Raw genomic sequence first — 24,700 nt, 5'->3', positions numbered from 1 at the left:
TACTGTGATACATTTTATATGTCAGGATTATTTGATGAATATAAAGTTCAAAAGAACAGCATTTATTTGAAATAGAATCTTTCGGAACATTATAGCCTGCGCCTGAATGTGACACTGAATGTGTCCTTGATTAATAAAGTATTAATTACTTTTAAAAAACTATTGACCCCAAATGTTACCTGTATGCAATACTTTTATGAAATAATTTATATCTATAACATTATTATTTGTTAGAAAGAAATTCTAAGTCAAGTTAAATTAAATGGTGCACTTGTGTTTGTGAAGTGATTTTTTTTTTTTTATAAAAGTGAGTTTATAAAATGTTTATGTTCAGGAACATTCTGTGAAATTTGTATAAAATTTGGTTTAAATAAAACATTTTGTATAAAATGTATTGTTCATTGATCTCTTTAAATAGATTTTTAACTATATAAGATTTTCGTGTCATTTGGAGCGACCAATTATCATGTGGTGCGACCAATAAAAGCTATCACTGTATTAAATTTAAAATAAAATATCTTATTTCTGTGGCTGAAATATGAATCACTGATACAGTATGCTTTAGTAAATTATATTTTTAAAACATTTCTATCAGTTTTATGCGATTTACAGGAAAAATAAGTCTGTTAACTGCATTTTAGAAGGCGACTGAAATTGCAGAACAAAAATATGAGATCATTATATACAAAAACTCAAAAGAAATTCAAATACTCTGTTTTTAAACACTTTAATTACTGAGAACATGTAAAAAAAAAAATACATTTACGTTAAGGAAATTAATTAATTTTAAGATAAATCACGGTCGCCCCACATGACATTTTTTAAGCCTATGGACAATTCATCTAGATGAAAAAAACACTAAAATCACTTAATTTATTTTTTTTATTTGAATTTTTATGTACACAACATTCTTAATGATTGAACAATTGCAATATATATTGTTAATTTTCGTATTTTAAAATTGGCCTGTTGAAAATCCTTATACGTCATTGACCCATAAGCAGAGAGACTAATATTAACCTAGACGCCATTCTTCTTATGATGGAACGAGAACATCAGGATTTATGGGAAGTGTTCCCGGTTCCGGCTGGCCTAATCTATGCAGCCTAATATGGAATTATAGAAGTCTATAATGTGTTATGTGTATGCTAGGTCAAAGAGATGTGTCTTTAGTCTAGCTTTGAACTGACTGAGTGTGTCTGCTTCCCGGACAATGGTAGGAAGACTGTTCCAGAGTTTTGGTGCTAAATAGGAAAAGGATCTACCGCCAGCAGTCGATTTTGATATTCTAGGAATTATCAACTGGCCGGAAATTTTGAGATCGCAATAGACGTGAAGGACTATAATGCGTTAAGAGTTTGCTCAAGTACTGGGGAGCTAAACCATTTAGTGCTTTGTAAGTAATCAGCAATATTTTAAAATTTGTGCAGTGCAGTGTTGACAGAACCGGGCTAATATGGTCATACTTCCTGGTTCTGGTAAGAACTCGAGCTGCTGCGTTTTGGACCAGCTGTAGTTTGAAGGAACTCTGCAAAAACACACAAACAACACGTCACGTGCAACTGAACACTTGCAGTCTTTAGTGCTGTGGAACACCACTCACTGTTTTTGCTTTGATATGCAAGCCCAAAGGTGCAACGCAGCAGAACGTAGTTAGCTCGTTGAACCTGGTGTCATGGCTGGACTGGCTTGAGCGAACTCTGCAAAAACACACAAACATGCTGCAACACGTCATGTGCAACTGCACACTTGCAAAGTCTTTCTTTAGTGCTATGGAACATCACTCACTGTTTTTACTTTGATATGCAAGCCCAAAGGTGCAACGCAGCAGAACGTAGTTAGCTCGTTGAACCTGGGATGTTGTGACATTAAAAGGCTATTTTAATGACACACTCCACAAGATAAGATAAATCAGCCCAAAAGTGACTGAAACCTTCCGTTCGTCTCAGTATTATAAGGCTGATCTGTACAACAAAAGATAAAAAAAAAAAAAAAATACTTAATGAGTTAGTTCACCAAAACATATAAAAATCAGCCATCAGTTTCTCATCAATGCTTACCTCAGGAATCAGTTCACACATTACAAGGTCGATATGTTCAAGCTTTTTGTCCTTCTTTTGCTCAAACACAATGTTGTCGATGTGTCCTAGAAGTTCCTCAACATGTGCTGACAAGGCTGGATGAAAGCTCTTAGGTTTTGCCATGTTCCCAGTCTTCATTTGCCACCATTTGTTCCACGTGGGTTTCAGTGAGCCTTTCACAATTCCTTGAAACAACTCCTGAAAAAAATATTTAGTATAGCAAACAATATCTAGCCATTTTAAATTTTGTAAAGTCTTATATGTACCTGAATTTCAGTATCACTGACAAGAGAACAAATTCCTTTTTTTTCCACCTCCTCGACTGTCCTATATTTTCAAAATCATCGATCTACTTGATTTATTAAACTTTTAAGTTGATTTGTATGAATGAGGACACACATTTTACACATACCTTTTATACGTCATGTGCTGAACAGCATATGCTGCCATTGATGCTGCGTGATATCTTCTCAGATGCCACAGATCGTCTCCCTGTATCACCTCGTTTTTCATAGAGGTCCATTTGTCCCTCACCTCCATTTCTGCCATCTAATGCAATAAACACAGTTGTTAAAGTAATGTAGATAAAAATAAAATAAAATAAATAAATAAAAGCATTTATTTAACTTACTGTACAAACCAAAACCCCACAGTTGTTAGAGTCAGCCAGCCTCCACTGTTCTGGGTACTCAACAGTCCATTTTCCCAAGTCCCAAGTATTTCGGAAGGCATTGCTTTTGTGCAAAAGAAAAAAATAATTAATAAATGTACATTGGTAAATAAAGATAACAATTTTGACATTTATAAAGCACATAATACCATAGTATAGTCAGGTCCATCGCAGAAATTGACTTGTTGCCAGTGGGGTCGTAAACTCGAATACGATTCAGCAAACCATCCAAGACCTTTACAACATAAACAGAAACCGCTTTAACCAAAGTAACAACTGTTGAGTAAAAATGTATTTTTTAAAAAACACACATACCCACAAAATGAAGTGGTTTCCCTTTTCGGGGCTCTGTCCACCAACAATTCTTGGAATAAGGACTGTGTCATTCTCATCAAGGTCCTTTAAAATATTTTTAAGTAAGGAAGTAAATGTGTCCCCTGCCCTTGAAATTTATTTAATAGATTTTCATTTACCTTCAGACAAGACATGTGACTGTCATCCACATGTTTCTTGATAGTGAAGGATCGCCACCAGAGCACGAACGTGTGCACCTGTAAAGCAGTTCCACCATGTGCTTTACAGAGCTGTGCAATCCTTGTGTCAAGAATCTAAAAGAAATAGTAGATTTCAATGAAATGTTGTTGAATAATATAAGAAGTACAAATAGGAGGTTCGTGTACAAACGCCCATACAAATAAGCTGCCATTGGACGCATATGGAGGTCTTGCCTGAGTCCCAAAATTTCTCCAATCATGCATTCATGTCTATGTCTCATTACCCTCTAACAGAATCCACGGTTTCGAGAATATCCGAGAAACTTTATTTTTCAACCCAAAAAAACTATAAGGTCTATATCTGTAATACCCTTACAGATATTTTGGGTCGAAAAATAAAGTTTCTTGGATATTCTTGAAATCTTGGATTCTGTTAGAGGGTGCTGAGACATAGACATGAATGCATGATTGGAGGCTCTAGAGCCTTCGAGAGCTGAGATATGGAGATCCCACAAAGCATTTATTCCATTGGGGCAAATAGAGACTTGCATACAGCGAAATTTTGGGATGAAATTTGGCCCTTTTTTGCAGCTTTTTGTTTGGACGTTTTCTGGAAACCGGGACTAATTAGAGCTATTACCAATATGTCTAAAAAATGTTATCAAATTAAAATTCTAACGTCGTCATTCAGCCATGGGAAACTTTTCTTCTGTGGACACAGTGTCTCGAAATCTTCAACTGTGGCCTGGCATCTCGGAAACTGAATGAGTGGCCGCTTTCTGTCGGTTTCCTCACTCAAAATTCTCGTATACATTTCCTAGAAAAAAAAAAAGCTTTGTAATTGTCTTACATATATAATATTATATATTAGATAACAGACTTCCATTTATTTGACATCTTACCTCTTCTAGCTCCAAGATGTGAAAGCGATCCACTGAAAACTGATTTTTTTTTTCAATTTCTGTAAACACTTTTGGATCAGTCACAAATCTTTGTCAAAGTTACTTATTCGACTTTTTTAAAAGCAAATCAAATGAAGCATACCTGTGCGTGATGCATCAACTCCTGCCATGTCTGTCTTCAGGCAGTAAGAATCATGGTCATCATGAATATTCACTGAAAAAGGTTGTATATGTAATATTTTAAATTTGCCATAAACATTTACTTCAAAAAGTGGCCCATCTACTGTAATGTACTGCCTTTCTCACCATTCAGGTTAATGTCATGCCGCAGGAATGGTTTGAGTTGGGACACATTGGTTTTCTGGCGGAGAATGTTGCCTGATTTGTCTGCAAGTGTAGCAACCCCTTTTCCGGTAATGTCTTCGACCACAAAAGGGCCTGTCCAGTTCCCCTCTAAACGTCCACCTTTGCGTCCCTCTTTTCTTTTGTTTGCTTTGAGTACCTCCTCTCCTTCGTGGATGTGAAATGATTTCACATTTTTTCTTTTCGGGGACTCGTACTCCGCCTTTTGCTTCCCCTGTGCTTTTTCAATGTGACCCCGCACCTTATGAAAATAATGTATAATAAACAGATTTAATAGAATACCTTAAATAATGTGAATTATTGCTTAATTATAGTTCATACTACAGACAATTACCTTTGCCTGTACTGCTGTCACCTCTACTATCCTTGTGGGCATTACAATATTCGGATCCTCTCCTACAAAACAATCTGTCTCAGATACTACCTTTGTGTTTAGAAGCTCTGGCGTGATTGGGTGCCGGTGAAACATCAAAAAGAATGGTGTATACTTTGTAGAGCCCTAAAAAAAGTGTTTCAACAAATTACATTTACATAATCAATTGCATATAATCATTTCTTTTTTAAGCAGTTCCAATCACCTGCTTTGAGGTGTTGATGGCATGCACCATATCCTCCAGTTTTTCGTCCCAGTCATTCTGCATGTCATTGCAGTACTTTGACAATGACCTCTTTATAGTCTAATTTGTCCTCTCATCCTGTCCATTTGACTGAGGTGGTAAGCTGACGTGACACACTGCTTCACACCCAATTCCTTAAATATGTCCGCATTTAGCTGTTATCAAAAAGGTATCAAAGACATGGTAGATTCTTATAACATATAACCCAAACATTTTATAATAAAATCTTCTTAACTAAATAATAATAACCTGGTTCACAAACTCCCTCCCCTGGTCTGTGATTATTCTTTCAACCAGTCCATATGCATTAAATGCTTGTAAGACCCCTGTAGCCACCTCAACTGCGGTCTTACACTTCAGGGATTTGGCGAAAACCCATTTGGTGAAGAGGTCAGTCATTGTGAGGACATAAATGTTCCCCTGAGGACTGGTTGGAAATGGTCCCATCAAATCCATTCCTATTACATTCCAGGCTTTAGTGACCTTGATAGGGTGCAACACTGGAGCCACTGTTTTAATAGTATCATTACGCTGACACTGTGGACATTGGGCATCTAAAAAAAAAATGTTAGGTGTTTGTAGGATTTTGAGGACACGACTTAACACCATTAAGTATTTAATAGAATATGATCTTGTGGCCTCAATATAATATGTCGTGGCCTCTACATAACGTACCAATGAGTTAATTATTTACACTTGAGGGGCTGTATGAAACCATCTCGTGGGTCAAGAATTTGAGTCTACAATTATCTTACCCACTTCTTGACGTCCGGAAAGATGCCTTGCCAGTAGTATGCGCTTGCAATCTTATTAAATGTCCTTGTTATCCCCTGATGCCCACCTGTAGCTGGGCTGTCATGGCAGTCCCGAAGGACTCGTTCCTTCTGTTGCTCATCCATGACAACTAGACGGTTTGATCCGTCTGCAGTCTTGTAATAAAGATGTCCACCTGTATTAGAGACATAAAGAGGTAATGTGAGGGAACGCAACACACAGTAAATCACGTTATTTATTGAAGAAAATATTACGTAAAATTAGTTGTTTTATCATAAGCAAACGTAGCGGATACTGTAAATTACATAATACATAACACATTAAAAGGCAATTATATTTTTTCTACTTCCCCTGCACAATGAACTTCTTAGCAGAACGCCTGACAATTCTCACCAGTACTTCTCGGGTAAGACGAGTTGTGTCTTGTCTCTACCACAGGAACTTTTGGTGACTCGGTACAGAAGTTGACTCTTTATCTTTAACTCGTCTCCCTGCCGCTGTAACAGAGCAATGGTAGCATCAGAACTTTTTTTTTCATCACTTTAAGGGCTTTTAAGACAAACTCATTAAGAAGTTTTCTCTCATTTACAACTCTTCTCAATTATAACTCATTTACAAGCAAAGTAATACATTACAAGTAACATGCATTACATAATCAGATCACTTTTTGATGTTATGAGTAAATAAATGCAATAAAATCACATACATTATGTAAGCACGTTACATTCTAATAATACAAATACATTTATTTACATGAATGTCACTGCAGATTAAGTATTTTCAAAAACACTATTCACAGTATAAGTATGAATTGTAGCTGAAATATTGATGCATGAGGTCCACTACAGTGGACAGATAATTGATCAGATTTTTCTCCCAATCTAAAATCAAAACTTGGAAATTTTAACTGTGATATGACTCATTAGATATTGTTTGATGCTGCAAAATCTTTTTTACCTACAAGAGTCTCCTAGGAAAGAAGGAATGGTTGAATATTCCGGAGCAACTTGGCATTTCTGACTGACCATTGACCATCTTGGTTTGGAGGGGAAAAAAATCGAAACACAACGGCTTGCCACTTGGTTGCAATGTATAGGATGATGCACCCGGGTCCAATAAATAGGCTGATGTGCAACTATGCCATCAAAACCCGTGCAAATTTAAGCAAATGTTTTTTTAATAGCTGTCCACTGTAGTGACCACTATGCATGAAAGGGTTAATCCATATAAAACAGCGCTTAATCTTGCAAAGTATGTTTTGGTGCTACTGCTATCATTACGTTAGTAATTCATTAAGTTAACTATAAAGTGTCGCTATGTTGTAGATTGTTTTCATAGTTATGTGTGAACTTGTGTGTATGTGTGGTTGCATTAGTTCCAGTCTATAATTTCAGTTTTATTGATCAATAATAGCCATTATAAAAGCAGCCTAAAAGGTATAAGAAGCTATACAAGTCAAGAAATAAATGAAGTAAAACGATTCAGTCAAACATAAGTCAGCAGGCTACAACGTTAAAGATAAATAGCCTAAATAATTTAACGTTATATAAAATTATGAAACTAAAACTTTGCCCTCAGCCAAAACGATTTGCCAGGGAACAAATTATAGATTAATGATATCAAAGATCGTACACGATCGATACACAAGACCAGCGGCAGACTTCAGCATCTCATCAGCCGAGTATGGTTGTTCCAAGCGGGATACATGAGCGCTGAGCACCCGGTGATCCCTTCGATCTCACATCTCCGAAAACGTCAGATCAAATTTTTAAATAGGCGCTATCTGTATAAACAAACAACATATTTGAGATTGAAACAACTACATTATCGACTGAAAAACTCTTAAAACTACATTTCGTGACACATTAACAGTAGTATTTTTAAATTTCGCGGTCTTTCTCCTGCTATTGACGCAACTTGAGATTTTAAATATTAGCTATAGAATATACACAATTTACAATATACAATTTAATTTAATCTTACCTTGCATATAGCAGCGGGATTTAGCATTCTACATAAAGCTACCACATAATAACACTAAAACAGCTCACGTTAGCTACAAGTTATCGCGAGAACAGATTTAGATCAGGCATACTACTGGCATACTAATTGGGTCCTCAGGGTTACCGAATACTTCAGAGTTACCGTATACTTCACCACACCGGACTCCATTCATACTACCCGTATTCATACTATATAGAACGTACTTTTTAACGGTCGCGAAGTACGTTCTAATTTAAATGTAGTACCTACTCACAAAGTACGCGATTTCGGACGCAGCCTAGATGTCTCGTCCGCGCTGCTGGCCAATGGAGCTCGACATCCGCACACGGCGGCCATCTTAAGACAGGGTGCTCGCTCACTCATAACATGGTGCATGTACTTTTAAATAACCATAACTTGCTCAATTTTCTACCGATTTTCAAACGGTTTGGTTTGTTATAAACGTCAGAGATGTAGCTATTATACTGCATACATATGAATAATTATGTTCAAAATGTTTAAGCATTCAGAATTATAGCCACGTTAATAACGTTTGTAAGAAACCAAACTGTTTGTAAATCCGTCCAGATTTCAGCGAGATAAGAGGATTTGTGTGCGTGCTGCTCACTCACCTTAATTCACAGAGCCCTGTCCTAAGATGGCCGAACGATGATGCCGGAAGTGACTCCGCCTTAACCCTCTGGGCTTCTTCGCCCGAAAACGGGCGAAAACTTGAACGTTTCGAATTGTTTAATTTTTTTGCTTCATCGGATGGGGGTGAAACTTGGTGACTTTTCTTTTATTACCTATATGAACACACAAAAAAATCAAGGAGATGATTCTGATATGTTAAAGGGTCGTAAAAAAAAAAGTCACACTTAGCTTCCTCCCGCCCGAAAACGGGCGACATAGGAAATGAATGGGAAATACGAAAAAATAGGAAAACTCAGAGAAACTTTTGGTGGTACAAGCTACAGATCAGCCACTGTGCTGAAAAAAAGTGTTCAGCAATGAAGGGGTGACACTCTAAAACATCAAGAGTGCAAAAAAGACACCCTCCCCCCCACACACACAAACACACACACACACACAGAGAGAAATTAACTGGTAAGACCGCACATTTTGCCCCAAACTATATAAAAATTATATAATCATAATAACTCCAAAACTATAGCAAGGAGAGTCAAAAGGTAGGTATCGTTTGAAAGAACTCTTTTTAAATTTTTTGAAAATATAAATTACATTACATTTGGACATTGTCCTGCCAAGAAATGGCGGATAAAAGACAATATATATATATAATTTTTATTATGATTTTGCATATCTTTCTTATTTGTCATGGAATAACTCAGGAAGGAAATAAGGTAGGAGGAAAATTCTTTTTTAGTGAAGTCCCCCTACATGTTAGCTGCATCTGGATAAAAAATTTATCATTTTTGGATAAAGGAATCAAAAATTACAGCATTTTGAAAAGAGACAGCCTTTTTGTACAGTCTTTGACACCCCCTCATGGGCAATTTTTTCTCCATGAAGAATATCTTGTCATAAAAGCAATAGATTATGTTAATTTTGGGCTCATTTTAATTGTAATAATATGCTGTAAAAAATGAAGTGCCATTTTCAATTTTCTGAGAATGTTTCATGAGCTGTATGATGTTTTTGACACATTGCAGTACATTATTTTATAGATTATGAAAAAAAAGAAATTCTATTTATCAGCAAATTACTCAGCAATACTTAAGAGTTTTTCAAAGTGGATACATTCACTGTAAAGTTCAGACTCTAAGCTTTCAAATGACATCAACTTTGTGTTAATCAAGGCAAGATTTTTGAAAAATATGGTAATGAATATTTTCGCAGCTAGGTGGCGCCTGCTGGCGGTACACTTGGTTTTAGAGGGATTACTCAGCACTCGTTAGGAATTAATAAATGTAATTAGATGCATTAAAAAGCTGAGATCCTAAGCTTTAAAATGATATATAATTTGTGTTGTTCCATTCAGTGGTTGATTAGTAATAAACTGTTTTCTTTCCGAATGGGAATAAATCAAATAAATAAATAAAAAAGCTATAGGCCGCCTATAGGCGGTTATAGGACATGACACAAATTTATAAATTTTGAAGCCACTAGGTGGCGCTCTTCTCACTTGAATTTTTTTTTTTTTTAGGCCTGCACTCTAATTTGATGTGAAATGTTGCATTTATTGAAAAATAAAATAAAATAAATAAAATAAAAATATATATATTAATTCTAATGGAAAAAATAGCTAATAAAAATTATATAATTAATGTAAACTATCATAAAAAATTCTAAAAATTCTAAATAATAATCAGAAAACATTATAGAACAAAAATATATTTGATTGGTTATCCTGGGAAAAAGTAAAGTAAGATTTTAAGGCTTCGCCCGTTTTCGGGCGGGAGGAAGCTAAGTGTGACTATTATACGAAGAAGCCCAGATCTAGCCTTTATATGATATCTATGGCTCAACCGATGGATACTCTTCTATCCCAGGAGGCCACGCGAGAGGATACGTCATTGTCAAACATCGCAGAGATCATCGACGCGGGTGCTTTCAAATGTGAGTAAACACGGTTCCTTATGTTAAAATTGCATGTGTTGAACTACTGTAGAGTAAACTGTTGAATTGTTGGTGTAAAGGTGTAAAGACTTTAGACAGTATAGTATAGTTGTGATGTTGCTGTGCAAACACGTTTTATTATGTATAGCTAACAAGGGAGCTCCAGTAAGGACAAGTAAGTTACGTCTCTAAGTGGATTTACATAAAACATATAACGTTACATCTTAAAGACGCTCATTTTAAATGTCTATTTACATCTGACAGGAAAATCTTCAGTAAGTATTGCAGAAGAGCACATCACAACATGAAATAGACATCTGAGTGATGAATGTGTGCTATTATGTAGAATAAATCTATAAAGTAACTAAACATAATTTATCTATTTTATTTGTCCATTAGTATTTGATAAATTGAGGAACATTTATGTTGGATAAAAAGTTTAAACAACCTCAACGCTAAACAACCACAATGTAAATGTAGTGTTGAGCTCATAAATCACAGAGGTAATGTGAATCTTGTCTGGATGTTACAGGGTCAGATGAACAGATTTTTATCCAGTGGAGAGTGGCTCATGAAGCTTAATTCTGCCATCAAAGGCTTTGAGAATACTACAGAAAGGAATAACAACAACTATTTAAATACTAAGTTGTAGTTTATTTTAATTATTGTAATTTCAAACAGAGCTATTACAGCACTTTTCTGATTCTTGATTTCTGTGCATTTGCTGCAGATCTTTTGTGGTGGAGCAGGACCTACAAGGAAAGATGATGGCGGCATTTGTGAAAAAAAGCATTTTTGTCTTCTAAATAATACTAAAATCAAATGACATTGTGCGGTTAAAATGACTGCTTTTGTGTTATGTTTGTACATTTTTGCAGGATCTGAAATGTCAGCAGGCTGGTGTGAGCACTGAGGATGAGGAGCCCAGAGCTGAATCCTGGAGATGGTGCCATGGATGAGACATCACTCCACCAGCCCTTACGAGACCCTCCATCACTCCACCAGCCCTTACGAGACCCTCCATCACTCCACCTGCCCTTACGAGACCCTCCATCACTCCACCAGCCCTTACGAGACCCTCCATCACTCCACCAGCCCTTACGAGACCCTCCATCACTCCACCAGCCCTTACGAGACCCTCCATCACTCCACCAGCCCTTACGAGACCCTCCATCACTCCACCTGCCCTTACGAGACCATCCATCACTCCACCAGCCCTTACGAGACCCTCCATCACTCCACATCACTCCACCAGCCCTTACGAGACCCTCCATCACTCCACCTGCCCTTACGAGACCCTCCATCACTCCACCTGCCCTTACGAGACCCTCCATCACTCCACCAGCCCTTACAAGACCCTCCATCACTCCACCAGCCCTTACGAGACCCTCCATCACTCCACCTGCCCTTACGAGACCCTCCATCACTCCACCTGCCCTTAAGAGACCCTCCATCACTCCACCTGCCCTTAAGAGACCCTCCATCACTCCACCTGCCCTTACGAGACCCTCCATCACTCCTCCTGCCCTCCATCACTCCACCTGCCCTTATTGCCTCAGATTGTGAAGCACAACACATCACGCAACAACCTCAGGCACGAAGGCATGGCTCACCTCTGGCGGTCAGCTGATTCATCAGAATAAAGCTGCAGAATGGGAACCGCTGTGTTGAGATGGCAGAAGGATGTGTTGTTCAGCGCCTGTAGCCTACATGCATGATTGTAGTTTGAAAAAAGTTTTGTTTCATGTGTTGACTTGTATATGCATTTGTTTATTGTGTGATGGTGACTTTCATTCATTCTTTTACTAATTTATTAATATTTCTCATTGTTGTCAGTAAATAAAATATAATTATTTAATTAATGCTTTAATTAATTATTTGAATGAAAATGTAGATGTTCACTATATACACATCTAGAGTGTATTCGTGCATAGCTATGTCATATGACATACATTACATTTTGTTTGTTTTATTGAATTTTATCATTTTCAGTAAAAAGTAATATAATTAAGTATTGGTCAGCATTTATCGTTGTTATTGTATGTTTTGGGGTGGGATAGCAATGCAATTCATTCTGGGGTAATATTCATTTTTAATATTAATGATACTTAAATTTTTCGAGTATAAAATCAACAGTTTTCTCCAAAGGCGAATCTTCGCACAGCTGCCCTTTGTGCAGACATTACAAACGCTGAGGAAAACTGTTCTAGGTAGGGCTGTCGAGTTACTGATGTTATGAGGTATATATATATATATATATATATATATATATATATATATCTCATGGGTTTGCATAGCCTACATAATATGAGATTTTGTACACAGGAAAAAAGAACCTACAAGGTTGAATATCTTAATATATATTTTCTTAAATAATTCATTACAATACTTTTTAAAAAATTCATTTTTTTGTTATTTATAGGCCTAGGCCTGAGGGATGAAACGAGAGTTAAATTCAACAAGAAAAAGAGGAAAACATCAAGCAGTAAGCCACTTTTGCTTGTGGGTGAAAATGTTTGGATATAAAATAAAGAAATTAACAACATATTCAAGAGATGACAATTTTGTGATTTCGTAATAAAAATAAATAATATCGGATAAAACGGTGGGTCACATCAGTAGGGTTAAATATAAGAACTTAAATCAACCCTAAATGTATTCACAAAATAAATGGGCAGCAGTTTCTTCAAAAAGACCACAAAATGAGCAAGTTTAATCAATATCAAGATATTTACAGACAGATGAATTAAACGTGTCGTTCAAATCTTTTAAGTTGTTGTGCTTGTGATAACGCGTCGTAGGTCACATGATAACATCAACATGGCAGATGTCCGGTTCGCATTCATACTCAACGAGATCTGGCTATAAAGTACCTACTCTTTTAGCGCTCGTTAAGTAAGTACTTAATGAAATTAAGTACCTACTCATTGAGTATGCGGTTTCGAACGCAGCCTTAGTGTTGAGGAGGCAGAGGGAGTTGGTGGAGAGTTGTGAGAGAAGAGGCTTTCTTTCTTACCCTACCAGCGGAGGGCAGGGTCTTCTGAGGTAAGGATAGGAGTATAGTATCTATATTATTCACATTAGATCTTTGCAAACTGGAAGCTGAAAAATAAAATGTACCATATTGTAGTCAGGTTTATTGCTTTTTGGTAGGATAAATAAGCTATGTGTGTAACTTGCTTCTCTTTATGTATATTTGCAATTTATTGCCTTACTGGTTTTAACATTTAAACCTACCATTTTAATGTTGCTAAAAATGTTTAAATATATATGTGTGTATATATATATATATATCAGTCAGCTTATGGTTTCCCAAACTGGGAAAATTAATTTGATCTGGGATTGATTTTATCAGTTTTTGTCAATGTTTTTTTTTATATATATATATATATATATATTTTTTTTTATCAGGATTATTTTATTATGATTTTATTTATTGAAACACCACTTTACTGGATAAAGCTTTCATTTAAACATAAGTCATGTTAAATTAACACAAGGTCACGTGACAAAAAGCATAAAAACAACATAAAAAACATGTTCATTTGACATAGGCCCTCCATAAATTAGGCAACAAGAACATCAATAAATTATGTTGAGAAACCATAAAATAAATGTGCAACCGATGTACTTTTATTTTTTTAATCCAACAGATTTTTTTAGTGTACTTCGCTCACTCCATTAAAAGAGTGCGTAAAAATCCTTTTATTTAATACTGAAAACCGTGAAACATGCATTCAGCATTTGGAATAGGCTGTCACGGCTCGTCGCAAAGAAGAAGAAGATAATCTCAAACGCTTTAATAATATAAACTCAGGAACAGGCGATCGGTGGTGGGAAACCGACAGGGAAACACAGGTGATGAATGAAAACAACTGAAAGTCTATGACCTGAACATAATGGTGACATAGGCATTGATTTCTCAGTCTTTTATTTTAATCTACAATGAAAGTTGAACAAAAATGGTATACCAGTTTCTGAATATTTAAATATAAATCAATCGTCTACTTAATATATTTATACAAATCAGAAACATGACACTTAAATTAAAATAAAAGAATGAAAATAATTTTTTGCCTACAATTTAATTATAGCTATAATTTTGTTTCAATTGAATGAAGAAAAGCTTTTTGAATATCTCTGCAGCTTGTATAAATAGAATGTCATTCATGACAAATTAATATCACATATGGCACTTGTAAATAAAATACATTGATACAGCCTATTGAGAATGAGGAGATGTCGTCACGACACAGCCCCCAGAGACCGCGTCTTCCTCCCCTTTCCGCCATTTTGGGAGGATACCCGCCAGCACCGTTCATTGTTTGTATTGGTAGTAGAGGAGGTTGTCGCACTATTTTAGAATGCCTGGAAAACACTGCTGTGTAAAAAACTGCTCCAGTGTCTCACACGATTGTCATGGAAACCGTAGGAACCATGTGTTACAGTTTTTTCGTATTTAAAATTTTAAATAAAAAAACTCTTTTTTTTGGCATTGGTAGTAAGTTTCTCCCTGTAAGGACCCTTTTCTTTTGCCGTATTCTTCTCCATTTCTTAATTTTCTCGTAATTTCTATTATAATTCCTCGAGCCGTCTTTCCTGCTCCGTCTCTGTATCGCTCTTACACTGTTGCCCCTGGCAACCGATAGCGTAGGATCCCAAAATGGTGGACGGGCTCAATTCATCACGTGACAGCAAGCTACCGTGACGTATGTCCTCATTCTCAATAGGCTATTATCTGAAGACCAGGGGACAATGTTCTCCATGGGATTAACTAGCGACGACGTTTGAGGACATGCCCATGACATTTCCGGAACGTTAGCCAAGATTCTAAAAAAAATGGAACTCTACCACGACATCCTCACAACATTGCCATAAAGTAATGTCACGCTGACCAAATGACGACTAATTGACATCGTCGTCACAGCGTACCCTGATAGCACAAGTACATCTTGGAGACATCTATTTGATGTCTCCATTTACATCTACAAGATGTATATTTTAGAGTGTTTGCTCATATGCAATATGCCTCTAAGACGTTTCTTGTTAGATGTCATATAGACATTTAGAAGATGTCTTTAAGATGTTTAAGTTTTAATGTATGTAAAACTTTTTTCTGAGACTGAGATGTTTTTACACAGATAGCACACATACGTCTGCAAGATGTCTGTTAAAGATCACGTCATCTGGAAACCATCTGCTGCGTACAAACATCTGATAGACGTCTTTAAGATGTCAGTGTTACATACATTCTAAATCATAAACATCTTAAAAACATTTTCTAAATGTCTATTTGACATCTGACAGGAAACGTCCTATAGACGTAATGCAGATGAGCAAACACTCTAAAAACAAATAAAGCATTTCTAAAACACAGTTGAAAGCTAGGCATGATTAGCCTAGAAATCTAGACGCACCCTAGCGGCAGCAAATGTATTTTGCAGCCAGGGCAGTCTAGCAACTCTCCATTGACTTTCAAGCTGCAAAAACCTAAATTGGGTCAGGCCAATCACGTCGTGTATAGAGTAGGCGGGGCGGGCTTAACATAATGACGACAGAGTTGCAACGGTTACCTGCTACTTGAAAACAAAGAATGGCGGCTGCTGGCGAACATCTTTCGAATCGGCTTTGTCCGCGACTCTGGAGACTTGGAGTTAAGTTTTTCTTTGAGAAAAGAGCATAGAACAGCACTTAAGTCATTCTTTAAAAAAAGGAAGATGTGTTCGTAGTTTTGCCGGCCAGATATGGCAAAAGTTGAATCTATCAACTAACGTTACCTCCGCTGTTGGGAAAACGCTCTGGTTGGTTGAAGCGCTGTCCTATTGCGTGCAGAGGGAATTGGAAAGACAGCCGTTCATCCCGCCCCTCGGATTGAGCCGTGTCTATGGAGAGTTGCCAGACCTAACATCTTGATGTAGGTCTGGCTTGCCAGGCTAAGGCATGATGTGAGCATTAATAAAAGAAAATAAATCTGACCAAAAACAAATTGAATGAGGACAACTCCAAAATAAATGAAAGCATGTTTCTGCATGTAAACCACAAAATGTACAAAATATATCAATACAAAACGTTGTCATATAGACTAAACAAGGACTACTATCCTGGCGACGTCGTGTGTTTGCTGGAAAGTGTTCTTGTTATACGGTTTTTATTTTGTCACTTACTGACTCAAAATATGAATAAAAATATCAATGTTATATGATATTTGAGACTGTAATGAACTGGCCACCTACACAGGATAAGCGCTTTGGAAAATGGATGGCTAGATGGATTGATGGATGATCTATCTATTCGAGCCATGGCGCGCCCTCTCTCGGCAGTCTGTATGACAGCTTTTCGTCTGGTGTGTTTGTTTATGCTGGAGGCGGAGCATCGCGTGACATACTAACTGACGGTCAAGAGTGCGGAAGTTATAGGCTCCACACATTAAACAAATATTTTACTTTTTATTTCTTCTCTTTTGAACTCTGATCTGATTGTAATAGAGCGGATGGAGTCGCAGTGCAAAGAGGAACCGGTGCTGCACATCGTAGTTGTGGGATTTCACCATAAAAAGGGTTGTCAGGTAAGAGACTGTCCTCATGTTTGTTTATTAATATTAATCTGCTTCAAACGTGCCGTGCGCTTCTCTATTACCCTTACAAATAATTTGTGTTTTTACTATTTTACATGTATTATTTACCATTACTTTGGTGTAGAAATGCATAAAAAAAATCAATATGCAAAATTAAATCTGCTTAAGGAGCTCGACTTCATTGAATGATGAATGATCATACATTATCAACAACATCGCCTGTAATTCAATACTGATGGTGATAAAGTGTGTGAGATCCAGCTTTACTGCCCTCTTCATTCCGTCCAGAAAAACAAAACAACAAAAACACATTTATTTTATTTTTGAATGAGTGGCACTTATTGTATGATGTCCACTCACATGAGTAGATTTCAGTCATACATTTGTATAGCAAAAGCTATTTTATTCTTTATAAAGGTGTCCCTCCCTCATGGTGGCTTCCATGTTGATATCACATGACCAGATGAATAATGGTCACTGGCTGTACAAGAGATAGTATATAACGTATCAAGGCATCACATACAAATTCAATTATTGTACATAAAGATACAAATATAGTAGGAATAATAAATTCAGTTAGAATAATAAGACATTGTAATAAGGTCGTTACAAATCAAATTAAATCAGTTTTTTTTTTTAAAACTATATGTTACACTAGTGTGTTTTCATTTTAAAACTTCATCCTGTTCAAAAGTTTGAGTTTGTTGCCCAGCCCTATTTGTTTGAACCGTGAGAGGCATCAAAGTTTACGCTACTTCTACATTGTGTCAGGGGTTACTCTTTTGGCGTAAGTTGGCGTGCGTAGGCCGTCTGCCGGAAGCTTTATTTCAGTTTTTAATATGGATATTTTTCTTTCACAAATGCATCGCTTTGCTTCAGAAGGCCTTTATTAACCCGTCGGCGCCGTGTGGGGTACGTTTATGATGGATGAATGCACTTTTTTGGGCTTCAAAATTTCGTCCTCTATTCACTGTCATTATAAAGTTTGGAAGAGCTTTTATATTTCTGCGCTACTGAATGATTCTCTGTCTATTGTACACGTAAATGAATCGCCGCTCTAAACTAATGGATGCTGCATTGTAACGCACACACATCACAATCTACAATGTAGCACCCATTAGTTTAGAACGGCAAATAAACTTAGGTGTACAATAAGCTGTTTAAAACGTGCATTCTCTCGATTAATTTTGAGCATCTATAGCATAATCAAACATCTTGTGAAGCGCTCTCAGAGTATGCATTTATTTGTCATTTTAACTGTTTGGACATTGAGCTTTAAAGTGGACTTCCAAGATTTCTTATCCTGTTGTGCCCTCTATAGGCTACCAGTGACTAGTCGACGCTTAAAGTGTCATGGCAGAGCATTAAAGTCCACTAGTTGGTGCAACCTCTGTACATTCAAGCTCTCTAATCTTTATTCTCAGTCTATATCTTCCCCTAGTGTTCATGCTTAGCAATAACATTGCATACAGACACCACATTCCCTGAAAACTTAAAATAATTTTCCCTCTCTCCCCACTATTTTCTTTAACCTTGCAATTACAACCTTGCAAAAAAAAAAAAAAAATCATAATTTAATAGGGTTAAAATTTCTAAATAAAATGGCAAATTACTTGCATACATTCTCTTTTTTGAGGACAAAGTCTAAAATTTCTGGTTTTAATTCATTTTGAGAGAATATTTGGGGGATGATTGCAAAAATGTTAATCTGGTGTAACCGTAAAAACTTATACCAAATAATTGATCTTGTTTAAAAAAGGTGAAATTCTCAATAAAACAACATATCAGCTAGTTTGGCATAATCTTACATCAGAACTATTTAGGCTAACATTAAATAAAAGTAAATTGAACACCATTGTTCTAAATATTATAATTAATTTGGGGAATCATGCGAGTCAAGTCAAATTCCTGAAGTGTCAAGGTGGTGTAACCACCATTCAAGGAGTCATTTGTTAATATTGTATAAAAAGACCATGTGACAGGAAATTATATCACAGAGAAGGACCCCTGGTGACACTAACTGCTGCATGCAAATGTTAGTAACTCTCATTAAAATGTGAAATAAGTTGACATTTTTAGGCTATGGTCAGGTATCCTTAAGTAAATGTCAAATGGTATGACCCCAGGAATACATTGATAATTCATCATTATTATAAAAATGAGTAGTAACTTTAAAAATGATATTTTAAATATTACCACGAGACCACATGCTTACATAGGTGTCCATGATAATGCCTGTCAAATTTGATTTTAAACTGAAATGTCAAATGGTGTAACCGGTTAGACCTCTTGACTCCTATTACAAGCCTTTCTGTTAGGAGCCAATTTAGTCAAATATCACTAGTTTATGATGCTGATTAAAAATGTAATATAAACTAACCTACTATTTGGAACTCTTTTCAAGTGTTCAGTGTAACCAATGTAACCTCATTGGTTCTTGCGGAAGCTCAAATGTGTGAAATTGAACCTCATTGGTTCTTGCAGAAGCTCAAACGTGCTGCGTAACACAAGAATGAACTTCATTAGTTCTTGCGGAAGCTCAAGCTTGCTGCATAACACAAGAATGAACCTCATTGGTTTTTGCAGAAGCTCTAACATGCTACGTTGCACGAGAATGAACCTCATTGGTTCTTGCTGAAGCTCAAACGTGCTGCGTAACACGAGAATAAACCTCATTGGTTCTTGCTGAAGCTCAAACGTGCTGCGTAACACGAGAATGAACCTCATAGGTTCTTGCTGAAGCTCAAACATGCTGCGTAACACAAGAATGAACTTCATTAGTTCTTGTGGAAGCTCAAACGTGCTGAGTAACACGAGAATGAACCTCATTGGTTCTTCCTGAAGCTCAAACGTGCTGCGTTACACAAGAATGAACTTCATTAGGTCTTGCGGAAGCTCAAACGGGGTATTCAGGTATTCATAAACTGCAGTTTCACACTATACATTATATATATATATATATATATATATATACTGTATATATATATATATATATATATATATATATATATATATATATATACTGTATATATATATATATATATATATATATACTGTATATATATATATATATATATATATATATATATATAGGTTGTTTGCGCACGTGATTTCAGGAAGCAACGTAATACACAAATGGCGACAGGAGGGTGACGGCGATGCGCAAATAGAGTTACTCCTCCCACTTCTGCTAGTTTTACTGAGATATCTTATTCTGTGCGAATTGGCCATTACTATTACAGACGTCCTGTGGTAAAATTACATTACTCCATCTACTCTTGTAAAGTTAATCCCATCCGAATAGGCTAGGGCTCAAGAAAGTGCAAGCAAAACTGGTGAAAATTGCACTTTTCTCTCATTCATTCGTAGGCTAGCCATATACTGCGCACCCCGTGGGGAAGTACCCCTCACTGTATATAAATAAAACACCATCCTTGCACCATAGTACATTTGCGAGCCGGGCCATCATTTTTATTTTTTTTCCATCTTGGACTGTAACAGCTCCAGGGAGTGGGCTGCCTCACTTCTGTATATAAATGAAGAATACCTTGTCAGGAAAGATGTGCATAAATTGTGCATTTAATATGAAAAAAAGGCATGATGGCACAATGCAGTATGCCCCCTCAGTCCGCTGACCTGTTAGCCTTTTGTTAGCCCACCCCCGCTTTTGAAAAAATCCCAAGAAATGGCATATCCAAATTACAGTTCATGAACCCTTTGTGCTAAAAGCATAGCCTAAGTATGGTTTCATTTGAAAGCAGACACTTGGCAGTTTATTGTAAAGTCAGAATTAATTATTGTCATAATTATATATTTTTTATAAAAAGCTTACATTTTTTTTAAAGTTATTAGAAACGTATTTTTATGAAAAGTCTTTATGAAAATAAAGTTGAAGTTGGCATGGTTTTAATCTAGAAATGCACTGCAGCTAAAGCCACATGTCTGACCATATTATATTTCAAATCTGAAGATAAGTCTAAAATTGTATTAAATGTGTTTTAAGACTATGTCAGGTGATTTTATTTTGAGAAGACTCTAAAATGCTAACTGATGTTTATTGTCATCTTCTAAGCAACCATTCAGTGTATTGCCTCTATTGTTTTGTGGTGCAAACTGCCCCATTCAGTTTCAGTCTTCACTGCACACATTCAAGTCAAGTCATCTTCATTTATATAGCGCTTTTAACAATGTAGATTGTTTCAAAGCAGCTTTACAGAGATAAACGTATAATTTAAGGTAACAGAGATTGTTTTGGCTTTATAGCGGCTCTTTAATAAAGTTATTTTACGGCTAAAGTTAGTTTTGATTGATTCGCTTCCATCGCAACGATCATTTGATATTAAATTAGGGGCCGCTAAGACGACACCATTCTCTCTACACAGACTTTAAACGCGAACCTGTGATAAACGCTGATGGCGTTCACATGCGCATTAAGAATTGGTTTATAATTATGTGCGTTTGAATATATGTGCGCAGGTTTGTAATACCCTACAAACCAAGCCTAAACAAAGTACTGGTCTTTCCTTATAAATTTTGATACAGAATTGTATTTTATTTTGTCACTTCGGGGTAGGTACGCGGAACGGATTTTCCCGACAACGCTTTATCTGTAGAGTGGTAAAGGGATCCTCCATAGGGAGAGACTAGTTGGCACTTCAGCACTGCGTTGTCATCGGGTCCAAGCGAAGGTCCTTCGTCAGATCTGGATACGGCCTGGATCCGGCAGGCTGCGGGAAAACCTCGGGATAAACAAAGACACTAAAATTAGCGTAGATGCCATTCTTCTTATGATGTAACGAGTACATCAGGATTTATGGGAAGTGTTCCCGGTTCCGGCTGACTTGATCTATGCAGCCTAACATTGAATTATAGAAGTCTATAATGTATTATGTGAATGCTAGGTCAAAGAGATGTGTCTTTAATCTACCTTTGAACTGACAGAGTGTGTCTGCTTCCCGGACAATGTTAGGAAGACTGTTCCAAAGTTTTGGTGCTAAATAGGAGAAGGATCTACCGCCAGCAGTCGATTTTGATATTCTAGGTATTATCAACTGGCCAGAATTTTGAGATCGCAATAGACGTGAAGGACTATAATGCGTTAAGAGCTCGCTTAAGTACTGCGGAGCTAAACCATTTAGTGCTTTGTAAGTAATCAGCAATATTTTAAAATTTATGCGATGTTTAATAGGCAGCCAATGCAGTGTTGACAGAACCGGGCTAATATGGTCATACTTCCTGGTTCTGGTAAGAACTCGAGCTGTTGCGTTTTGAACTAGCTGTAGTTTGTTTATTAAGCGTGCAGGGCAACCACCCAGTAGAGCATTACAATAATCTAGCCTTGAGGTCATGAATGCATGAACTAATTGTTCCGCATTTGTCAATGAGAGCATATGGCGTAATTTAGATATATATTTTAAGATGGAAAAATGCAGTTTTACAGATACTAGACACGTGACTTTCAAATGAAAGATTGGTATCAAAGAGCACACCCAGGTTCCTAACCGATGACGAAGACTTGACAGAGCAGCCATCAAGTGCTCTCTTTACACCTCTCCGGCCTGGTTATGGCTCTAATTATTCGTTTTTTTTTGTCTTCATTATAATTACTGACGACTTTCTATTCATACTGTTTTAATCCCTCATTTCTTTGATCAAACATCTCACTTCACCTTCTTGGAAACTGTATCAAATGCCCTTCTTGAAAAAAAGAAACATTTCAGCGAGCTTTACCATTTCAAAATTATTAATAAACATAACATATTTGCTCAGCTAGGTGGCAGGTGCATCTTAGGCCTAGCTAGCATGTTAGCTTAGCACACCATCAATACATGACAATTCTTTTTTCCAAAAAACATGTTTTTGCTCCAAACATACTTTTATAACGCAAGTCGAGTGTTTAAAATAACCTTCTGGATCTGATGTGGCTTTGGATAAAAAAAATCAGACAGCAAATATATTATTTTATAGTATTCTTGCACAATGATAGAGGTTATGTCGATTAGCGTTGCATTATAAATATAATCTATTATTATGAAAATACATGGCTTGAAGAACATCATCAACATTGCAATCATGTGTTTGTTGTCTCCAAAACGTCTTTATCTGCATATTACAGCGATCTCTGGAAGCCTTGTTTTTGTAAAGGAGTTCCTGCAATGTCACATGATATGGCTGTTCAACCAAAGCCACTAGACAAGCCTGCAACCTTTAGCTAAAAAAGCATAACGGCTAATGCGAACACTGCGGTTGTGTCGGTACGCAGGAAAGGAGACCAGAGGCCATTTTTTTAATGGATGTCAATGGAGAAGAGGCTTCACTACACTGAAAAAACTGCTTTTGTGAGAAAATAGCTTATTATTTAATGAATCGACTGCCTGTTCACTAATCTTCAAAATGTGTTACGCTAATCAATACTTTTGTTGGGAATGATATGTAGATTTTACTATGATAAAAAGATTATTTTATAAAAGAAGGCAGAGAAGGGAATGTCTCGACAGGTAGACTCATATGCGGCATTGCCATAGTATTTCATATTTTATTCTCATGGTGTTTTGGTTTCCCTGTCTGCCTACCTGTCTTCCCTAGTTTGTTCCCTTGGTTATTGATTACGTACACCTGTCAATCATTATGTCTCCCCATGTATTCAAGCCCTGATTTTCCCTAGTTCTGTTTATGGTATCATCTATGTTTAGGTCTAAGGTTTAAAGTGTTGCCAGTTCTCCTGATTTTTCTTGTTCTGGATTATTGGACTGTTTTTGTTATATTCTCCTGAGTCGTGTGCTTCACTACAGCATGCAGTAATATGGTTTCCTAAGTGTTCATGCATTTGATCTGCTGTGTTCCATGTCGAATTTTGCAATCAATGGAAATCTGCAGTTTAATTAGCAAAACAGCACTTTAATTCAAACAAAACCTCCACGGTTCAGGGTACATTATCTTATTATATTTCCAATAACTTAGCTTGTCATCAGTTATTTCTTAATCTTTTTAAGTATAAACCTAGCCTGTTAAAAAAAAAAAAAAAAATCTACATTTTACAAACACCTGAGAGACTGCTCTTAAAAACAACAGTAAAAAAAAAAAAGTACTTTAATTTTCAAAACTCTTCATTGTAAAACTAATTAAAATGTTATACATGCAAAGGTATTATATTATTTTCATTGCATATTAAGCTCACACCACATGCCATGACAGGTTAACTTGGTAAAAAATACATTTGGTTTTATTAAAATTGATGAGTACAAAGCTGTTCAAATATTTGAGCTGTGCTAAAAATATGCTAGATTTTTATAGTTTTCAGATAGCCCCTTTTCATCATTAACCTAAAATCAGTCTACTGTTGTCTTTTTATTTTTATTTCAGGTAGAATTCTCATATCCTCCCATTATTCCCAGTGCGGGTCATGACAGTAACACACTCCCAGAGGAATGGAAGTACCTGCCTTTCCTGGCACTGCCCGACGGAGCGCACAATTATCAGGAAGGTAAAGTCTCAATCTACACTACACTACACTTTAGTACAAATTGAGAAGAGTTTTTGAAATTCTACCTAAATACTTTTATTTCTTCAGTTGTAAATTTCTATACAATCTGGTACCATTTGTACAAAATATCTTGAAAAGCCAATGTGAAATAACTCAGGTTTATTATTATTATTATTATT

General features: G+C 36.4%; 2 protein-coding genes across 7 annotated transcripts in view; one reads left to right on the top strand and one right to left on the bottom strand.

Moving 5' to 3' along the window:
• Positions 1-896: 896 nt before the first annotated feature.
• LOC311305733 (uncharacterized protein) lies at positions 897-2,937 on the bottom strand. Of its 5 annotated transcripts, none has more exons than XR_014630061.1 (8): positions 2,901-2,931; positions 2,713-2,815; positions 2,494-2,630; positions 2,348-2,408; positions 2,257-2,279; positions 2,061-2,172; positions 1,789-1,964; positions 897-1,700 (listed from the first exon to the last, which is right to left on the bottom strand). XR_014630061.1 is itself a non-coding variant. In XM_084433545.1 (6 exons), exons 1-6 carry the CDS (start codon positions 2,918-2,920, stop codon positions 1,869-1,871), a joined length of 636 nt encoding a protein of 211 aa, XP_084289671.1. In that variant the 5' UTR covers positions 2,921-2,931; the 3' UTR covers positions 1,730-1,868. The 5 variants fall into 5 exon arrangements, 1 of the variants encoding a protein (XP_084289671.1); XR_014630062.1 differs by having other exon boundaries at positions 1,006-1,528; positions 1,604-1,700; positions 2,061-2,279; XR_014630060.1 differs by having other exon boundaries at positions 2,061-2,279.
• A 10,326-nt stretch (positions 2,938-13,263) lies between these two features.
• Positions 13,264-24,700, top strand: part of avl9 (AVL9 homolog (S. cerevisiase)) — a 131,653-nt gene continuing 120,216 nt past the window's right edge. Inside the window, exons 1-3 of one of the 2 annotated variants that reach the window (XM_084435157.1) lie at positions 13,264-13,509; positions 16,950-17,029; positions 24,401-24,521. In XM_084435157.1, the coding sequence (XP_084291283.1) occupies positions 16,955-17,029; positions 24,401-24,521 (196 nt within the window). In that variant the 5' untranslated portion in view covers positions 13,264-13,509; positions 16,950-16,954. Of the gene's footprint in view, positions 13,510-16,818; positions 17,030-24,400; positions 24,522-24,700 lie in introns of those variants that run through there. The other variant, XM_084435156.1, reaches the window with a different exon arrangement.

Source organism: Rutilus rutilus (genome assembly GCF_951802725.1).
Source record: "Rutilus rutilus genome assembly, chromosome: 16".
NCBI classification, from domain to species: Eukaryota; Metazoa; Chordata; class Actinopteri; order Cypriniformes; family Leuciscidae; genus Rutilus; species Rutilus rutilus.
This window is presented reverse-complemented; position numbering and strand designations above follow the sequence as displayed.

Bases quoted from the DNA above. Each gene is read 5' to 3' on its own strand.
- LOC311305733 (XM_084433545.1), bottom strand. From the start codon at position 2,920: ATGGACCTGACTATACTATG. The intron at 2,816-2,900 runs GTATTATGTGCT...TTTGCACAAAAG, and splicing joins ATGGACCTGACTATACTATG to CAATGCCTTCCGAAATACTT. The intron at 1,965-2,060 runs GTAAGCATTGAT...TTTGTTGTACAG, and splicing joins TGTGTGAACTGATTCCTGAG to ATCAGCCTTATAATACTGAG.